Source organism: Theobroma umbraticum, unplaced genomic scaffold, assembly GCF_002168275.2.
Source record: "Theobroma umbraticum cultivar Fairchild unplaced genomic scaffold, ASM216827v3 scaffold_67.0, whole genome shotgun sequence".
Taxonomy (NCBI): Eukaryota; Viridiplantae; Streptophyta; class Magnoliopsida; order Malvales; family Malvaceae; genus Theobroma; species Theobroma umbraticum.
In genome coordinates this window covers 3351223-3372130 of record NW_018397262.1, presented here as the reverse complement: position 1 = coordinate 3372130, position 20908 = coordinate 3351223, and the positions used below count along the sequence as shown (strand labels likewise).

General features: G+C 31.6%; 2 protein-coding genes across 2 annotated transcripts; both read right to left on the bottom strand.

Moving 5' to 3' along the window:
• Window positions 1-3947: 3947 nt before the first annotated feature.
• On the bottom strand, window positions 3948-11172 carry LOC110419025 (RING/U-box superfamily protein). Its single transcript, XM_021431890.2, has 10 exons — window positions 10976-11172; window positions 10715-10774; window positions 10071-10541; window positions 9783-9834; window positions 9655-9700; window positions 9477-9558; window positions 9228-9372; window positions 9025-9115; window positions 7504-7570; window positions 3948-4905 (listed from the first exon to the last, which is right to left on the bottom strand). The coding sequence occupies exons 3-10, from the start codon at window positions 10260-10262 to the stop codon at window positions 4315-4317; spliced, it is 1266 nt and encodes a 421-aa protein (XP_021287565.1). The 5' UTR covers window positions 10263-10541; window positions 10715-10774; window positions 10976-11172; the 3' UTR covers window positions 3948-4314.
• A 3462-nt stretch (window positions 11173-14634) lies between these two features.
• On the bottom strand, window positions 14635-16198 carry LOC110419522 (VQ motif-containing protein). Its single transcript, XM_021432608.2, has one exon. The coding sequence runs from the start codon at window positions 15937-15939 to the stop codon at window positions 15622-15624; it is 318 nt and encodes a 105-aa protein (XP_021288283.1). The 5' UTR covers window positions 15940-16198; the 3' UTR covers window positions 14635-15621.
• Between the last annotated feature and the right edge of the window lie 4710 nt (window positions 16199-20908).

Here is a 20908-nt window from a genome sequence, read left to right as displayed (position 1 = left end):
TTTATAGATTTTATTCATACAAAGGTAATACAAATAGAAATACATAAAAGGGGTCTTACTTATGTTTCCAATATCTCATTTGGTTAATTACACAAAATATTTTACCAAATAATTAACCTCAAAAAAATAAAACAAGTTGACACCATTATTGATGTGGTACACTTAACCTAAAAGTTAAAATCATTTCTCAAAAAAGATTAAATTTCGAGATTCGAATCTTTTTGTCTTTAAACATGTTTCACTAATAAAATGTATGACCATCTTCCACTTATCACCAATAGCCTAGTCCAAGCTCATGACAACTATCTTTTTTCACTAATAAAATGATTGAAAAAAACCAACTTTGGCCCTAATAAATTCATTGTTAAAAATGGAAATTAAGATAGTGATTAGTAGGGGTCAAAATCATGATAATCAAGTCCAAAGTAGCCACTAAACAGCATCTAATTAGGGCTTTTGAATTTTTCTTGTCTCCTTTAATTTAGAATCTCATAATCATGATTATTGTAATCATGTTCAATTATAGAAGGAATGTAGGTCGATGTGGTCCTTCATATATTCTCTTCATTTAATGGAAAATGGAGGCCAAGCTGTTCATAATAACGGGCATAGCCCGTGACATTGCAAGTAGATGAGCTTTCCTTGTATTAGAAAGAGACATTGCATGTGAAATTTAATTGTTTTTTATATTTGTTTCAACTACTCTAAAGCACCCCCAACAGCTCATAAAATTTTAATGTCAAAGGCCCACACAGTTGACCACTGTGATGGAACAGGAGAATCGAGATCCAATGGTGACCATCAGAGATCAAATCATAAATACTGGACTTAGAACTGGAAGGATATTGCAAGCTAGTTCTTGTTCTTTTGGAAGAGTTTTGTCAGCAATGTCATTATTTAAGTAGTGTTTGGTATTTTATAATGTAATATAATTATAAATAATGTGATTATAAAATAAATAAATAAAATATTAATTTTTAAAATTAATATAAAAATAAAAAGTAATATAAAAAAATAATATTGTAGTATTTGATTTATAAAGAACTTTGTTAGAAATGTAATATTAATTTTTAAAATTATCTCTATTTATTAAAATATAAGTTTAATATATTTGTATTTTTTGTTGTTAATTTTTATATAATATCATCTCTTAGATATATTTTTAATGTCATAAACTTTATTTTCAATTTTTATAATAATCTTATATATTTTATTTTAACTTCTTTTACCTATATTATTTAAATTTTTAGTTTTATATTTTATTTTATTTTAATTTCTCATTCTTATATTATATATTTTATTTTAATATTTTTTTAATTATAACATTACAAAATGTTTTTAATAAAGTAATAAAGTTAAAAGGTAAAAATATTTTTAATAAAATTACAGAGTGCAATGGAACATGATTACATTGGTTTTGGACTGCAATCACACATTGCAGTGGTCTATTGTAAAATAAACACTGCAATGTAATTTAATTAGACACATTACGAGAAATGTGCTTTCACTTCCCTCATACCAAACGCTACCTTAAAGTTTCTCTATTAAAGAAGGATTTTTGCCCACCAATGCTTTAAAAATATTATGTAAAATTATTATATAAACAGGACTTTGTTTTGTCATCAAATGGTCTAAAGAGTATTTGTATTGAGAAGGGTTTTGCAATTGAATGCTTTACTAGCTAGTATTGATTAAAGTAAAGCTGCCTACATGTGAGGGTATATAAGAATAACTCTCAATTATACAAGATACATGTTTTGCAGGGTGATATATACATATAGGGTATTTAATTAATAATTGGCCAAGAAATTAAATGAGGAGTTCAATGACTTGATTGATGATGAACCAAAATAAAGATGAAGGGTTGGATAAACATTGTAGAGTATTTGAGGGTAAAATCTGACCCTTTTTGTTTGGAGGTGGCAACAATTAAATTTGTGTATGAAGGTGGCTTTTGGCCACTTTCCTAAAACCATCTTCATGTAGCTCTATGCCCCAATTAAATGTATCAATGTACTTTGAATATACAATTATTGTCTTTCAACAGAAGAAGCAAAGTATTTACTCCCCTTGACTGGTTCAAATTCTTATATGGTAAAGGCTATAGTTGACAATTTTTATGGTTGAGTGTATTTTTAAATATGTAACGTTAATATTTGAAAATTTGATTCAATAATCGATAGTTTTATAATATTTTTAATTTAGAAAACTGAATTCAAATACCCGATCGATCTTTTTTCCAATTGCAAAAATAAAACATTGATGCTAAATGAGAGAGCTAGTTCATCATAAGTGTTAGAGAATGGGGATTTAAGCAGGACTCTCCCATGTTATAACCCAATTAATTATAGGAGGGAACAAAGACCGAATGAAAGAAAAAGGTAAAGGTTATGATTGGCAAATTTTGGCTTTGGGAAAGTAGATGTTGATGTTTGTTTCATATTGGGAGAGAAATATAATTTAACATCCATGATGTACAATTGCATGTTTCGATTAGACAAAAAGAAAATGAAAAATGGTTTTGAGATTTCCTCCCTTGGGCAATCTGCAAATGAAAATGAGCTGATTCCAACATGTACCAAAGGATCCTTATGCATCCAAATCGGGAAATGGTTCAGGTTGGCATTCAATTCTACACTTTGATCATGAGTTGGAAGACACAAGGTAGATTGTTCTTGGCAAGAATGACGGAAAAAGAAAAAGAATGGACTACTTAGAGGAGCTTGTGTAACCTAAGCATTAGAATCAAAAATCAATTACCAACTTTTCATTCTTCTGACCATACCAAGCAAAACCTTAAACAACAATTTTGCATGTAACTTAAACTTTAAACAAGCTGGCTACTGGTGCAAGAGGAGGTTTGGGGATCAAGGACCTCAAAGCTTGGAACGCAGCGAGCATTTTCAGAAAATTCTGGGCACTGCTCACTCACACGGGCTCTATCTGGATTGCTTGGATACTGACCATGGTTCTCAAGGGTAGGACCTTGTGGCAACCCCAACCCCCTCACATCACAGCTGGGGTATGGAAGAAATTGCTTAAATTAAGGATTACTGCCCTTTCCTTTGTCAGGCAGCCTAGAATGGGGAGACCATTTTGGTTAATTCTGCTCACCAAGTGTTGTGCAGCCAGACCTTGGGATGAAATCAAGCACAAGCAGGAGAAAGTAGAATGGCACAGCGTTGTTTAGATTATCATATTCCTAGACATGCATTATCTCTTGGATGGTTATTCTTAGACAGGCTTCCTACTAAGCAGAGAATCAGCTCATTGGGTATTCCCTCTATTAACACAAACTGTGTTTTCTGTGATGAGGAATGGCAACCTGTGATTACTCACTTATTCATCACTCGCAATTACACTTGGTTGGGGTGCAAATCCTTCAGTTGTGTGGTATCCATGCACGTGTTGCAGATCAGTCAAGTGAATTAAGGTGGGTGCCGCAAAGACTTAAATGCAAAACTTTAATAACAGTTGCGCTAAGGTTAGCCTGGAGTACCTACATTCACTTTTTCGGGTAGGAGAGAATTAGACTTCATGCTGCAAAGGCCAGCACCAATTCAGCAATTCTCAACGTGCTAAGGAGGCTGTGAGGATGCGGACTTCAAGGTTTAAACAAGATTGCAGGGGACAGCATCAAGAGGATGCTCATCAAAAACTGGGGATTGAAGGATGAAGTGCTTGTATAGTCTTTGGTTTAAATTTTGATGCTAATACAGGACATGAACAATATCCTGGAAATGCAAGTTGTCTTCCTAAATCCAACTAACTTATGAGACTTGAATACATTCAGCAACTCCTAAATTTGGCTTCAGCAGTCTTCTTGTGCTTAAACAGTTCTGGCAACCAATTGTAAGAATGACGGCTTACAAAGGTACTGTAGAAGAGTCTTTCAACAATTTCTTTCTATCACCCATAGTCGCCGATAACTTGGTTCTTACAAAGGCTTGTTTTCATTTGAAACATGCAAGAAAGCTAAATAATAATAATAAAGAAAGTATCATAATATGATTTTGTTCTAGGGATATGAACAAGCTGACAAATGAAATCAAACTGGCAATGGGGATCCAAAATATTATGAATAGGAGAAACAAACAACCTTTCATTTGCTAGAAATCTGCTTTAACTTTTTAACATCTATATATGGAGTGATAATAGTGTGAGGAAGAGAAAGGATCATCACTACCTTGAGCTTTAAACTGGTTGCATGGAGCTACTTGTGCACTTTGCCCCAGCTCGAGACTCACCTAGCTAACAGCCATGGCCAGCATCATCTGTTCACGAAAGACCACCACTGGTAGCTTTGCCATAAAACTATTGCCATGAAACTCCAGGGCCACTAGTCATAGCTCTAGCTTCAGCCAGAGATACAGCCATCGCCAGCATCATCTGCTCCTCGTAACTTTCTGGAACAATGGGTCCAGGGACATTATGAAAGCTGCCCCTAATATCATCTTGTTGAGATATTGCACAGATCCCCCCAGCATCCTCTGTCACATCAGAGCTTGCATAGCTAGTCCCTGCCTCAGCTTCCTCTGATCCATGATCTACACCCCATTCCCCTTCATCTCTTGCTGGTGTCATCCCACCATCAGCTGGCATGTCAACCGGGCTCTCTGCAGGAGGATAGTTCTCAACAACTCGGTCCCCCCTGTTATATAACCTGCTGCCACTGCGAAGCATATTGATTGATAGTATATCTCCATTATGGTTGAGAGAAGATTCTCCACTCATCTGCTGACGCTCAGCAAGTGCAGCAATTGCACAAGCAAGACCACCAGAAGGAGATGTTGATGAACCAGCCACTGTGGTCATTGCTGGTGAGATATAGCGATCTCCTGAAACATATTGTACTGATGATGCAGCAGCATCTCCATAGTTAGAATTTCTCTGTCTGCTGTTCTCCTGTATCAGTTCAATTCAAAGTCAATGCAAGTCAGTATGTAATACAGTCAGGTAAAATAGAGATTCTATACAAATAACTCAATTTGAAAAATTACAATACATTACAATGTCTCCACATTTCATCTTTTCCTGTTAACTCAATTCTCATGAAATTCTTGCCATCCAAGGCATGCTAGTGCAATAGACACTTAGGTGCTATAAGAATAACATTTTCTGGCCATCATCTCAAACTGAAATCAGTGCTGAACCCAATAACTAGAGGCAATACACTATGGATGAGAGAGATAAGCAACTTATTTCAGTCTGCCAACAGAACACAACAGAACAAACACAACTATACAGAACTGAACTCACAAAGAAGGAAGCCACACAAAATCAAAGAACAGTTCCAGAAGGGAAATTCTTCAAGCATATTGTCGCAGATAGTCCTTCAAATTAATAATTCAAAAGATGGACCTCCCCAGAAACAAAACAAACATATTACAAAGAATTGGAAACTTAGCCAGACTCCAAATCAAGATATCAAAAAGAGAAACAGCAAGGATTTCCTCACACACTTGAGTAATCCCCTACACCATCATCCACAATCTCCATATCTGAGAAAAGTTCATTTATCCACCCAGAAAATACTTTCAACTTTGTGTTAAATAGTATCCATTGGCAAAATAGAAATTTGAAATTGAAAACATACCACAAAAAATATTCTGATACCAATTGATATCTTAAAAAAAACAAATGCTTAGAATCTCCTTGATCCTTACATAGCAAATAAAACTTCCTTAAACCAACAATTGGCTAACATTAATTATACTCTACTTTAATACCTCTCATGTGACAGGGATAAATAATCAAGATCTTTTTCTTTTTGGGTATTTTTTCCCAGTATGCATCAGAGTCAACCACAAAGTAGTTTATCCATACGGGCACAATCATGACCAACTCATACCAAATGCCAAAGATGCCTTGTCAACATGTTGGCAACATTTAACTTTACCAAATTACACTTCCAATTATCTTCTCTATATGCCTAATGTAACTCCTTGATCAAGGAACACGGAAAAGTAAAATGATAACAGCCAAAATAAGCCAAGATAATTAGTTGCTGAAAAGCCTTTGGATGACAAATTGATGAGTGATTTATTCTCAGCAAACTCATATTTGATAAGTAACACCAATCATAGACACTTTGATAAGGCAATACCACAAAAACTAGTCAACCGCTCAGTGAAAACTAATAAGGAAAGATCAGCAAGGGTATACCTCAAAGCCAGTCAGGATAAGAGTCTTCAAAGAAAATAAAATAAGAGTAAGGATAGAATATTGTCGGTTACTTATTGGCATGCTACTTACAATAATATAGCAGCATTTCTAGGTCAACAAGATTAATCCTAAAACATAATATCGTACAGGTGTTCCAACTATATTCTGCAAAAAGATTCATAAGTATAAATTCCAACCAAAAGGCCTACTAGTTATGACACCTACAACAGACATGCACAACAAAAGGAATGCTAGAAGAGTTCTGTAATATTTTTCCCCTCAACTGACATTATGAAATAGAATGCTAATAACTGAAGCTGTCTGCATTCTCATGGAAAATTGTATGATAAATTTTAATAAATGCAACCCCAACTGCCTGTCAAAGTACATACATACATACATACATACATATTCCTTCTAAGTACTAAGAATTATTACTTCCCTTTTCCAAAGAGTACGTATTCATTAGTCCACGAATGATAACATTGTAAATCATAAGAAAAACAAAAACAAAAATTGAATGATAATAATTGACCAGTTAACATTAATTGATAATCAAGCAAACTTAAACAGATAGACTAGTTTGCTAAGCCCAGGTCCACCAACAACCAAAGAAACTCCGAACCTGCTATCCATCAACTGAAAATTTAGCATAAAGCTTAGACCAACTAAGATCAACTAATAAGAATCCTTTTCATGGGATGTATTAAAATACACAGAATAATAGCTCATACAAGTGGTGGCTCCTGCAGTATTTCAACATCGATTAGACCCACAAATAAGATGGTCTTCAACAGTTTAACCTTTCCAGGGAAACAATCTTATGAGATTTCAAACTTGAATAGAGCGTAATCTCAATAAGCTCATGTTCTTACCAGGATTCCCAAAATACAGAAACATATTTCAAAAAACTTCCATTAAGACATTTCTTTCACACATCTATTAAAAGGCATTCCACATTAGATGCTCTAATACTAGGGTATTTCTGACGTCATCGAATAATCCACTCAGGAATATAATACATGAACACATCTATGTGATGCTCATTTGCTTAACCAAGATAACTTAGGTTCAATCTAGTTTATCCTCAAAAATGTACATGAATATATTGAAGCTCCAATCAAGTACAATTCATCTGAAGGCTTCTGTCAACATGGAAGCATACAGATAACTCACCACTACAACAAAAAAGAAAAAGAAAATCAATGAAATTATAGCAATATTAAAAAGCACGCCTTGTTTGCAATGACATGATTGACTTTTCTTACAGCAGCAAAATACATAAATTCTGCAATTAGTTTCACACACAAATCTCATCAAATTTAAAAAAAAAATTACCTGAATTGACTGCCAAATTGCTTCCATGACCATTATTTCCTCAAGATCTATGTCAAACTCATCATCCCTGCAATTTAAGTATTTGATACAAGTTATAGACAGAAGATTAAATCAAATTCTTCCCAGTCCATAAAATCAACAACATGTAAACCTGTATAGGCCAGAGAGAGAGAGTAGTAATTGAGCAGTGGAAAGTAAAACATTGCTCATCTTTTTCATTAAAAGGCAAATAAGAGAGATGTTGACATGTACCCAACATGATATATCTTTCTTTGTTAATTTTTTTCTATTCCCCATAATTCTTTCATAGAAAACAGGATCCTCATTAACAAACCACAAATGGTTGGCATCATTCATGTACGCCAACAGACATGATATAAAAGTTAACCAACAGAAAGACATCATTCTTTTATGCCCACAGAAATAGAGGTTCACAGCAATATAAAAGTTAACTTTAACCAACAGAAAGACATCATTCTTTCATGCCCACAGAAATAGAGGTTCACAGCAATATAAAAGTTAACCAGACATTATATCCTCTTTATCCTATAAAATTTGTATAGATAACAGGACTTTCAATAACCAACTAAGAAGGATTTACATCATTCTTCGCACCAAGTCAAGAAAGTTCAGTGCATCCACTGACCACTTTGTGCCATCTAAGATTGATGAGCTGCTTTCCTCCCCCTCCCCACAAAAGATAAATGTACAACAATGAAAAATAAACAAATAAGTAGCTCCCAGTACATAGAGTCAAATATACAGATCATATTCCGCCACTGCACTCTAATTAAGACAAGATCCCCATTGATCTCAGTAAAATAAAGTCTTCTTTTATAGTTTTCGTCAATATCTTTTTGAACTTCCTCTTATGAGTATCTTCCATTAAATCACATGTTCATGTGACAGAATCTGTAGGTGTTCTCTTTACATGTTGAAGCCACATTTAATCGGTTTCCCTCACTCTGTCCCCAATGGGTGTAACCCTCATTCCTTTACACACTCATTCATAATTTCATCTTTCCTTGTATGCCACACATCTAGTGTAATAATTTGATCTCAAAAGCACTTGTAAATGGTGAATTATTAGTCCTTTGTCCTCAACCAAGCATTAAACAAGAAATGGCTTTGGAGCTGAACTGGTAACTATGAGCAATCATTACAGCATAGCTTTCAACTATACACTCACCTTCATATCTGCTTCCACATTTCCTCCTTCAGTGCAATTTTACCATGTCATTTCAACTCCAGAACAAATATCATAGTCACAGATGTGGATGGAGTATGAACGAAAATCTCCTTAACAAATCTTGCATAAACATACTTTTTACTCTGACCACACACACAACTTGAAATGGAAACACAAAGACCAATCTTATGACAAGAGTTCTGAGATTTAAGTCAAAAATAGAAAAATCACACTGATAAGAACTAGCAATTGTGCTCTAAGCACTTTTTTCTCTTAACATATGAACCGGCAATTCTATCCGAGGAAGAAAAGCAACCTAAAACTCTGCCTACCTGTTTGCCCTAGGATGTGAAGGTTGTCTAATCATCGAGGCAGCCTGCAAATCTTGAGAAGAAACTATTTCCTCCTCACCAGAGGATTGAGCTGCAGACAACAAGCAAAATTAAGGGGGAAAAATTTCAAGGTAGAACAATGTCAAAGGAAATGAGATATCAATACACAGGAAAAAAAAAACAGAATTGCAATGAATTGATACCTGCAACTGAACTGTATTGAACTTCCCCTGGTGCAACAGCAGTGCTTGAAGAACTCAATTCTTGTCTTTTCTGCATTCTCTCTTCTTCATCCTGAAGTTCCTGCTGCCTCATTCTAATTTGTGCTTCTATGACACGTTGTTCTTCCTGCAAAAATTAAATAGAGAAAACAACTATTACTTTCATTTTCTATCTAAAGAAAACCATTTACACTATATTTTTTTTGTTTGGGAGAGAGAGGGTAGGCTTACAATTTGCTCTATCCCTTTTTCCTCCTTTGTTTTCACACCTCGATACTCCACAGCATAGTTTGAGGTTTTGCAGAAAGGACACCTCAAAATGTCAAGGAATGCAAACATTGGAATACAAGTACATAGGAACCGATCAGAATACAAGTTCTACAGTTAACTTCATAAATATGAAGGATACTGGGTAGGACGGGTTGAATTAGGATTCTTCATCTGCAGAAAACACTCTGGTGCAAATAAAATGTGTCAAAATTTCGTGCAAATGGCAATACCACCAAGTATCAATCAGAAAATTCATTGTTAGTTTACCTGTGCAGATACTTTTCATGCAACATCTTGATCTGTTGAGACTCGGATAATACTAAAATACAATGAACAAAAAATCATATTGAGGTAATCAGAAGGCATTACATTCAACGACAACTAATTTTAAAAAATAATTACACATGAAGTAACATTCAACAAAAAGCCAGTACAGAAGTGCACAAAGTAGGCTCCCAAATATGCAGTTACTGATAAAGCAAAAGGATGAAAGAGTTTATAATTTACAATTGGACTGGAAAACATAACAAGAAAGCAAATGAAATAAATACAAACCAAGAAGCAAATTGGGCATTCTTCAAGATCACAACAGCACTCTTCATCCCCTGGATAACATGGTGCAAGCTTTGATTCAAGTATCAGCTTTCTTAGCTTCTTAGTGTCCACATCTTTATGAACATACAACCCTTGTGGTCGTGTATACCTCTCATCCACCACTTGCTTTCTCCTTACCAGCTTATTACCCATCAAAAATATCTCAAACTCGTGCTGTGAAAATCGTTCTTCTTCTTCTTCCTCTTACTATTTGATTATACTTCAAACTCTCCAAAACCAACCAAAATAACTACACATTTGGTTTTGACTATTTGGTTTAATAAAAAAAAAAGACACATCATCCAGAAAGAATCATGTAACGCATAAAACCCTAATTCATAGTTTTACATCATAACTAAACACAAACCGGCAAAAGCAAATTCTAATCCAAATTGTCAACAATTCACTATATAACTCCATGCCCCGAGAGTCCTGCAAATGCCAAAGATAAAAAAAAAAAAAAAAAAAAAAAAAAAAAAGAAGCTAAGAATCAAACATAGAAATCTAAATTAATAGCTAAAAAATAATTCCATAATGCAAATTTAGCAACCGAAATTCCACAAAAGAAACCCTAACTTTTGCATTCCTGAAAGAAACGAACTTACCAAGTCCAATTTTTTCATATTGAATTGGCCACAGTATTCCATTCAGAAACATTGCCATACCTATAATTGAGCCCCAAACCCAAAAACACATTAAGAATTGAAAAGACAAAGTAAAATCATTTCGAAAAACAGATTACTTCCATAAGAAAAAAAAAAACACAAAGCTAACCAAAACAAAACGTAAGCCTTTGAACATTAAAAAGAATCGAAGCAAACAAAAATATAAAATAGAACTAAAATTGAGAGATGGAAAGAACTGACCTTGATGTCCTGAAAGGAAATTGACAAGTGAAATTGGAGCCTTAAAAAAGAGAAAAAGAAAGAGAGAGAAAATAAGGAGAAAGGAGGGATTTTGTTAACGAGAATAGAAACATAATCAGAACTTTCTCTCAGAAAGAGAGAGAGAGAGAGATTTTTTTTTCTTTTTATTTTCTTTTTTTTATTTACTAAAACTTTCATTTTCTTTTTCATATATCTTAATATCCACGTACACGCATTTGCTTTTTTTTTTTTAATTTATTTTTGGTCTCTTTCGGCATATGGACGGAAACTTTTACACACAAAGACAGATAAATTTGTCACATACCAATTAAATTGAAATTAAAAAAAATTAATTGAATTAATACAAAAAATGAGATTATTTTATCTTACTATTGCGTATTGAAATGATTTAATATTTCTCTTAATAATAATAATAATAATGTGTATTTGTGACATAACAAGTAGTATTAATTGGTGTTTAAGGATTGGGATACACATAATGAGGAAGATGATATGGGGAAGAAAGGGATTATGAGGGAAAAAGGGTGGAGTGGTAGACGAGAAAAGAATCAATCATCACCGCCCCAACCATCAGGTTTACTTCCTTCAACAAGCATTCTTTTTTTTGTTCCCACGCCCTTCCCATGGCGCGTCAATTCAAACGCCATGGACAAAAGTTGGTAACCATTATTGTCAGAAAAGAGAGGCGGGAATGGCCCATTAAGATGGATGATTGTGTCGACGACTGCAGCAGCAGGGAGGGTGGACCATGATAACGTATCAGTCCGTTCGATTGGTTGACCCAAATCCGGACTCTCTGACTCATGTCTTTGGTTAGGCTTCTTCCCCATCTCTAAAATTTATTTATTGATTCCCCATCCATCTAGGCAGAGCAGAACTCTAGAGGAGTGATAAGGTGTCCTTACTTAAAATATTATTATTATTATTATCAAGTATGGATTTTTTATGAAGAAACTGTTGATTGGAAGCTGGAATTTGGTTCACCCAATTGGTTACGGATGGTGCAGTGTTGGGCTCCAATAGGTGATCTCTTTGTCTAATGTAACCTAACCTAGTTAACCTACTATCCTTGCAGGTGTTCTCGTGGAGAATAAGAGGGAACGAGTGATATTTTATAGGTTGCTTCCTCCCATAACTTAGGCCAAATTTTGTCCTATTTGGAGATATGTAGTTGTATATTCAAAACTAGGGTATTGACATCAGAGAAGAGTTATGGTGGTTTTGGATTTCAACCTACTTACTGTGAGGAGTCAATCTCTCATTGATATTATTAATTTATTAATGTAAGTTTTAATTATTTTAATAACAGATTGTTAATCATTCTAAACTCACTTGTGATACATCCATGGATGAATCACAAATGAAGTTCCAAAGTGCCTTTCAACTTATAAAAGTTAAACTTGTCTATCTTTCTTGGGTACATAGTTCAATTTGTCTATGTCACAGAAGCATGCTAAATTCAAACACTGGAAACATAGTTGAATAGAGAAGATGGTGACGCATAACAAGATATTTGTAAATATATTTATGTATCATTAAATTTAAAATAACACATGAAAATATCAAAATTTGATACGTTTCAATACTTTCCTCTTCATCTTTCTTATAAGATGAAAATGCCGTTAACTCTGTCAAAATAAAACATCCATCCAATCAAATGAAAATTTTGGGTCTAAGAAAATGTAATATATATTTGTTAAATAGTTAATTTAATACACTCTTTTTTCAAAGAAAATCTTTCCCACTAAACAAGTTTGGTGTCACTACTCGGAGCGAAAGCCCGTCATGCCTAGAAGAGAAGATATAAGGATTCGATCAGGACACAATCGGACCGATAGCATGAAATTGGGCCTCCCAATTATTAGGGGCCCTACCTGCATTGATGGAATCAATTGAATATAAATTTGTTTTTTAGGTTAAAATGTATTTACATAATATACCACAGTAATGCTAAACATTGCCATCTTTATTCCTTAATAGTACAAATTAATTCAAGTACGAGATGAAAATCAAACTCCCGACATTTAAAAAGAATTAAGACCTAATATTTAACGATAAATATTTGAATTGTATCACATTATCATCTATAATCATATATCATTTTCACTATTCTTATCAACGTTATGTTAATATCATATCAACGTCATATGAATATAAAATGATAAAAAAGAAGAGCAAAGCCTCTTTTTATAGGATGAGAGGGGCATGGCTCCTCCAAAATTTAAATTTTTTTAAATTTTTTATAAATTTCTTTAATGGCCTCTCAAAATAATTTTTTATTTAATAATTAATATAAATAAAGAATAACAAAATAATTTTATATGCTTGACTTAATTTTAAAATATTTTTTAAATTTTTTCTTTCAATTTATAGTATTATTATTATTTTTTATTTATTTATTTATATTCTATTTACTTATATGCTCTAAATCTCTATAGATTTTTTTTTTCATAAATTTCTATGAACCGTCAAATATATTTTTTTAATTTTTTATTATATCATATGTAAATTTTATTTTCTGCTTATCATGTTTTTTTTTCTGTTATATGAATTTTATTTTTTTTTATAATTTTAATCTTTAAAAATAAATAAATTATTATGTAATTCTCAAATAAAAGTTATAGTGTTACACTGTTGCTTAGAATTTTATCAATATATCATTTTTTTGTTTAAAATAACCATTGCATTTTACCGTGTATGTTGCAAACTTTAAATAATAATGATATACATACAAATTGATAAAATAAAATAATTGTATTTCTTTCAATACAATTTTATTTATTATATATATTTTTAATGACTCTCAAAATAATTTTTTATTAATAATTAGTTTTATTCTTCAAATTGTTTGATAAAATTAGAATAATTATGGTTAGCATATTGCTAGTTAAACCCAGCAAATAAATTCTAAACTAATATGTTAAGCTTATCAATTTTTTTTTTTTAAAATGAGTCTACTAATCCAAATCTATTAAGTTTTAATATAAATCTAAACTTATCATAACATATTATATCTTAACAATTCAACGTAATAACCCATCATAACATATTATATCCCAATAATTGAATCCAACAACCCAATATATTAATTAACAATTTAAGAAGTAAATAGAAAATAAGAGAGAGTTAAAACATACAAAATAAAACAGCAGTTTATTTGAATTTGAAAAATTAGTTTCTCTTCTACTCTTGTATCCAAAGAGTGAGAAAAACTCATTTTATAATTTCATTCAGTCATATATATATATATATATATAATTATCATTCTTGTTAATGTGTATTTTTTTATATGTCTAATATATTTTAAATTTTATTTAATCTTTTAGATGATTGATAATTGAATTATATATAATGTTCTCTTTAACTATTTAATGTGTCTTTCTATTTGGCCCCCCTTTGAAAATGCTCTAGCTCCATCCGGACAAGGGATGTTTTGATTAATGATAATTAGTTAATTATTAATTATAATTAAGATTTATTTATTTTAAATAAAAATATAAAAATTTCATTATACACAAAAAAAAAATACTTATTTGAGATCTTTTTGAAATAATTTAAGTACTTGTCAAGCATTTTGTCAGCAATTAACTCTCGTGTTTCTAATCTAGTTGTTTTGTCTTTGATCTTCAAAATATATATATATAATCTTTGGGTGCCGTATATATATAAATCTTTGAAAAAAAATCCAAGGAGATAAACGACTAATTAAGCATACAGGGAAGTGGTTTATGTAGGACAAACCATATTGGAGATATCGGTTATATCGAGAGCGATGGCAATGCAATTAAACATTTCAAAACTTTCTTCCTTTCTGGTCAACAAAGGAAGCCTCAGGAAACAACAAACTAATAGAGTCTTAGCCTCTACTTCCAGATAGATCCATCCATGTTTCAAACATTTTAGCTCTTGCTTGTTATGAGCACTGGTTGAACAAGTAACCATGAAGTCACAGCGAAAAGCTTTCCTCGTCTTTCTTTTTCCTACAAGAAGATTTCTGGCTAAAAATCTTCACGGCTTTTGCGACAGTGAGACATAAGCTTCGCTTTCTATCAACTTTCCATGTACGACAGAAGGAAACCCAAAGCAAATTAAAACTATTGTATTTGTATTTTGCAAATGATAAGCTCTGCCCAATGCTGTCTTTGCCTGCCTTAATTTGCTAAGACTCTTTTAGCTCTTTAAGCTAGTTTACAGCTTCACCTTTTACTGTTTAATCATTCATTACTCAGGACTACAGACAACCGCCCCAGTTGAGCTGATGAACAACTGTCATTTATCAGATTGGGAAAGATCTCAAAGAAATCACAGTCAAAATGGCTTCCAACTTAACCATGATGAAGAAATTTTGAGATTAACACAACTTTTCTTCATCAATGATGCATAGGGAACAATGGGGAGCTGAAGCCTCATATCTATCAGATGGCAAAGGGCAGAAAAGAAAGAAAGAGAGAACAAGATATATAGTATGCTAATCAAATAATTCTATAATACACATATGCTAGAAACAAAAACAATGAATGAATATAAAAGGAGTACCTAAAATCCATGATTAGAATGGTTGCATCCCAGCATATAATATAGCAGCCATTCCAACTAATTTAGGCCCCCATGAAATTGAACTCTATTCAGTCCATATTCCATAACAGATCATCCACCGGAGGCATCTCCTTTAGCAACCTATCAAATTCCTTGAACGACAAATTCTTCATCAAAATCGAACCGCCTCTAGAACTTCCAACCCCAGCTGCCGGAATCCCTTCTTTTTCTTCCCTCTTATTGATCTGCTCTTTATAAAAACGGCTTTTCGGCTTTGATGGATTGCTCATAACTATTGCATCTTTGCCTGTCAGCTCTTGTACCACGGACTTAAAGCTTGTAGCATCCGTCTCTATATACTTGGTGTTGATGATCACAACCTTCATTGGCTCTCTTCCACTTGCCATTTGAGATTAGCTTAGCTAGCAAGTGTTGTAACGTCGAATTGTTATATAGCTCGAATCAAACAGTTCGGGCACTCCAAATAACTGCTATAGAGGGTTTTCGCTGTTTGATTTGGGTGGTTTTAATGGGATTCACTTATATAGAGGAAAATAAGATAGCAAAGGAAGAAAGTAAGAGAAGAACTTACAGAAACTCGTACAGGGTAGGTTGGAAGTTTAATGGCTTAAAAGCTTTGAAAAGATTAAAGATGAGATTGTTTGACCGTTATATGTTCTAAGTTCTGAGCAGTCTAGAAGGACCAAATTAAAATTGATTGAAAATTGTAAAATAAAAAATTGATTGGGTCAAAAGTAAGCTTATTTGATTCGCACATGACAGGAAATTTCATGCTGAAATACATGTACAAATGCCGTCGGTCAAGCCCACATGTAAACATATGTTGGCACCTTGCTTGCTTGACGTGATCCGAATCTAGATCCCTAAGGAGCCTTTAATTCAGTGGTTGATGTAGACGTTGGAGTAGCGATGACTATCACGTTACGCAAGTGATTCAAGCATTGCCAAAAAGATTGATTATGGACTTTTTTTTTTTTTAGTTGTAAATGTTTGTCTTCATCAAGTTTAGTTTCAAATTGATATTATGATTACCATCGAAGAAAAGTTTAAAAATATTTAAAATATTCAAAGAGGGAGACCAAAAATACCATTTTGGATGGATGGGAGATTAAAAGAAAAGAACTGTTTCTCCTAAAATGACTTGCAATCGATGAAAGAAAGAAAAAGAAATTATCTAAAGGGACTCTAATTGAAGGAAATTGAAATAGTAGTCAAGTCATCCTACTAGTATAGATATTTTTATTTTATTTGATATTTTAAAATCAACCATTAAACTTAAATAGTGATTGTAGATGAATTCTTATTGAGTAGATAATAATAATACGATAACTTTCTTGAAAAAGATAATAATAATAATAATACGATATGTCAACTAATTAAAATAATTCTTTTGTGACTATTTAAGTAAAATTGGTGCATGATTTGACTTCAACCCATTTGAATTTCCATATTTTATACAGTTGTATTTTTATGCTTTCTTGATGATCTTGTCTTGGTGCTTTGTCAATCTATTTTCTATAATCTCATATTATCGAGGCAGATTTAGTTGGTGAAAAACAAGTTCATTAAGGGGTGAAGAATACGTAATGCAGTTATTAATTAATTGAATGGTTCGTGTAAGTTTTTACTTAAAAACTCCAATTTAATTTTTTTTAAAAAAAAATCGAGTGATAAAAATGATCACAAATTTATCTTTTATGGTCATTAGTTATTACAAAATTTAAAACGAGAAACCAATTTTTTCTACTGAAATTAAATTATCTCTTCTCGATTCATTAGTATTTGATTGCTATATTTTTTTTCAAGGAAATATGTTAATGGATTTAAAATTTCAATATTCAAATGTCAAATTCAAATATTGAGACTGTAAACCCGATTCATAAGAAGAGAAAATGTTACTTCTATTAATGTAGTCAAATGTCCAATGGATTTGCACATGTACCAAAATAAAAACAATTAATTGCTACTTTAATTAATTTAATTGACTGGACACACATAATTAATTATGATTGGTACACAAGCAGTACATGTTTACTGGGAAGATAAAGTCCAATTCTTTTACTTTTTTTTGTCTTAATTCTAAATTATGGAGGCGTTATAGCCGTGATTCTTAATTAAATATTTAATTTGAGTGTCACAATGAAGCAGGCCATAAGGATTCCTTGAAAATAAAATTATCTATATAAGCAAAGGTCAACTTCGTCATACAAACTAGTATGGGTACTGCCAATAAATGACCACAAATCTTGACTGGTCATTGGAGACTTGGCTTAAGAAAAGGTCACTTTTGGCTACAAGTTCTATCTGTTTCTATTTTTATTTTTCAATATGAAAAATATATGACTAATACAAATTTGTAATTGCTTTATTTTTGGAAAAATGGGGAAAGGAAAGGAAAAAAAGGCAAAAGCTGATGAATGGAGGGTGGAAAAGGAAGGAGCAAGGAGAAAATTAAAGTTTGAAAAGGCATAAAAATTTGGAAAAAAAAATCAAAGATATTTTGTTTACAAAACTATTAATTGATTAACTTTTCTAGTTCTTTTATTTCTAAAATCTTACTAAAAAAATAATGAAATTGGTTCATTACAAGTAATCTTGACATTTAAGATTTTTACCCAAATCTCACTCTACCATTATCATTAAAGTTAAATATTTAAAAAAATTCAGCATTTTCGTAAAGAGACAAACTTAGATGGAGTAAAATTAAGATAAAGATAATAAACTTTTCTAATTAGAAATGATTAAATAAAAATGAAATCTAAAAACCCAAACCCACATAGAGTAATAGAGTAAAAAAGAGTAGATCAACTGCACATAAGGAATTACCGAATTAAGGGTCGTAATTTATATAAATTAAAATTTGACTTGGTAAGTTTTGTTAATTACGACCTATCACCTATACAGGTCACTAATGATGCGACTCACTTAAGGTCAAATCCCATAACAATTTATCCATAATAACTCACTTCAGCCCATGCGATCCATAAAAACAAATCTCATAAGAATCTTCTCATGCATCCACATATCTAATGATCAGGCCAACACATAGTATTGTTTATGCAGCTCTTTGGGGTTTGGTCTTGTATTAGGTTATAGATCATGATTTTAATCAAATCCTTACTCTTTCAAGCTTGAATCAGAAAAATAATACATATTATTAATTTAATTGGAACAACAAAGTGCAATCCTTTGACACTATTTTTCAAAGTCACTTTGGTAATTCAGACATGGTTGGCACGTACTTGGTCCCCAGTGTCGAGTGGAAATTCAATGGGTGTCCCAATATTTCAGCTCAAAAGGATGGAATGATTATAACACTCGTTTCTTTAGGGCTTACCTAAAATTATTAAAAGTATCATTAACTAAGTCAAGGTCTTGCAAGCAAACAAATTGTCTTAACTTGGGCTGAAAGGAATAGTAGCTTAGAAATATAATTGATAAGAAGGATTAATAATTTTTTAATGAAGATTGGGACATGCTAGCAATGCTACGAGACCAATTTTTCTTTGGGCAGTTGTGCTTCTAAAGGAAACCATAAAGTTTTCTTCTATCGTGTTTTGAAAATGTAAGGGGAAAAAGTAGAGAGGAAGAGAAAAGGGTGAGAGAAATGCAAATGTAGACCGCTATTGGGACAGCGAAAACAGGAAACTTCTGGTTGACAAGTTTAGAAAGGGTCATTTTTAGTACGAGCACCGTACTTGCTTAATCCAATCACAAGGAGCTCTAAATCAACACTCCTTTACGCAGGCCACATCTTGGGTTAACAAGAAGAAAGAAAAAAAGACTAAAATAAAAGTTTTAAGTTTTAATTATAAATTATAAAAAATTAAAATTTTAATATAAATTATAAAAATTAATTTTTGAATTTAAAATTATATTATAAATTTGTTAATATTTTATTATTTTAAATATAAAGAATAAAATAAAATAATATTAATTTTTTAGTTATAAATTATTAATATTTTAAATGAAATGTAATTCTAAAAATTAAATTAAAATTTTAAATAACAATTTATTAATATTTTTTATAAATTATTAGAAAATCAATTATTTTCAATTAAAATCAAATATTATAATAAAAGACCTTTTTATCTTTTTATCAACTATTCATTTACTATTAAAAAGTTATACTTACCCACCAAGCATTGAAATAATTTATAATAATAATTTTTATCATATTCCATTACATGAACCAAATTACATAATAAGTATTCTTACTTTATTTTATTTTTATAGAATAATCAAATAATAAATATTCATATCTTATTATATTCTTATAAAATAATTATTTTATGCTTCTTTTTATTTTATTTCGTGAATCAAACATACTTTTACTATAATCTACTATGATTATCACAGCTTTGATTAGTCCCTAATAATCTTACAAAGTTTGGTTGACTTGAAATAGGATTAAGATTGCACATTTAATATTTAATACCGTATAGTTGATCTAGACTAAATTTCTGCGTGTTCTAATTTTTGTATTTGGTGCAAACTTTATAAACACAAAAGAAAAATGGTTTTGTTTTTGTAAATAATAATTCGTAGATCCAATTTTGGTAATGATATCCCATCCTTCATTGAATGAATGAAAATTCACTTATTCCAAAAAAAAAATTCTTATCAAATAATAATAATTAATAACAATATCACATTTTCTCCTTAAAATTTAAAATATGTATAATAACTTTGGGTTTATGTGACACATATAAAGTGTTTAGAGAATCAAGAAAAGCATTCCTATGAAGGAATACATAAATTTTGAACTCATTTAAAAAAAAACAAAATTGTGTTTTGAGATTATTAAATAGCATTTTATACCAAGGTCCAAAATATTTCAAATCTTACCTATTTGAGATTTACATTTTAGCCTTCATAAATTGATATTTGACCTTTATAAATTGAAAATTTCTCTACATACATTTAGCTGCATATGCTACGGTTCATTCCCCTCAGTTGGGCTGGAGCAACTACTCATATGAAAAAGAATTAAAATTCACTCACATAAAATAATAATCTTTCAGAAGGAAACACTCCTCGGTTACAATTTGAAACTTTAAAATTTCAAGTTACAAGTTAAATTTCCAAGATAAGAGGAACACCAATTCATGAGGTGAATAAAAAATTACTTTTCAATATATAATTTAATGTCCAATCGATCTTTATATGTACAAAAAAAAATCATAAAATTATAAATATAATACTCTTAAACACATTTATGCATATCAAACATGCACCAATTGACATGCATCCGGACCCAAAGAATCATATTCGAATCCCTATTTTTTTCTGAATCCATATAACCATCAGCCATTTCTGAATCATCTTTTGATTCCTTTTCTGGCCTCTTGTTAG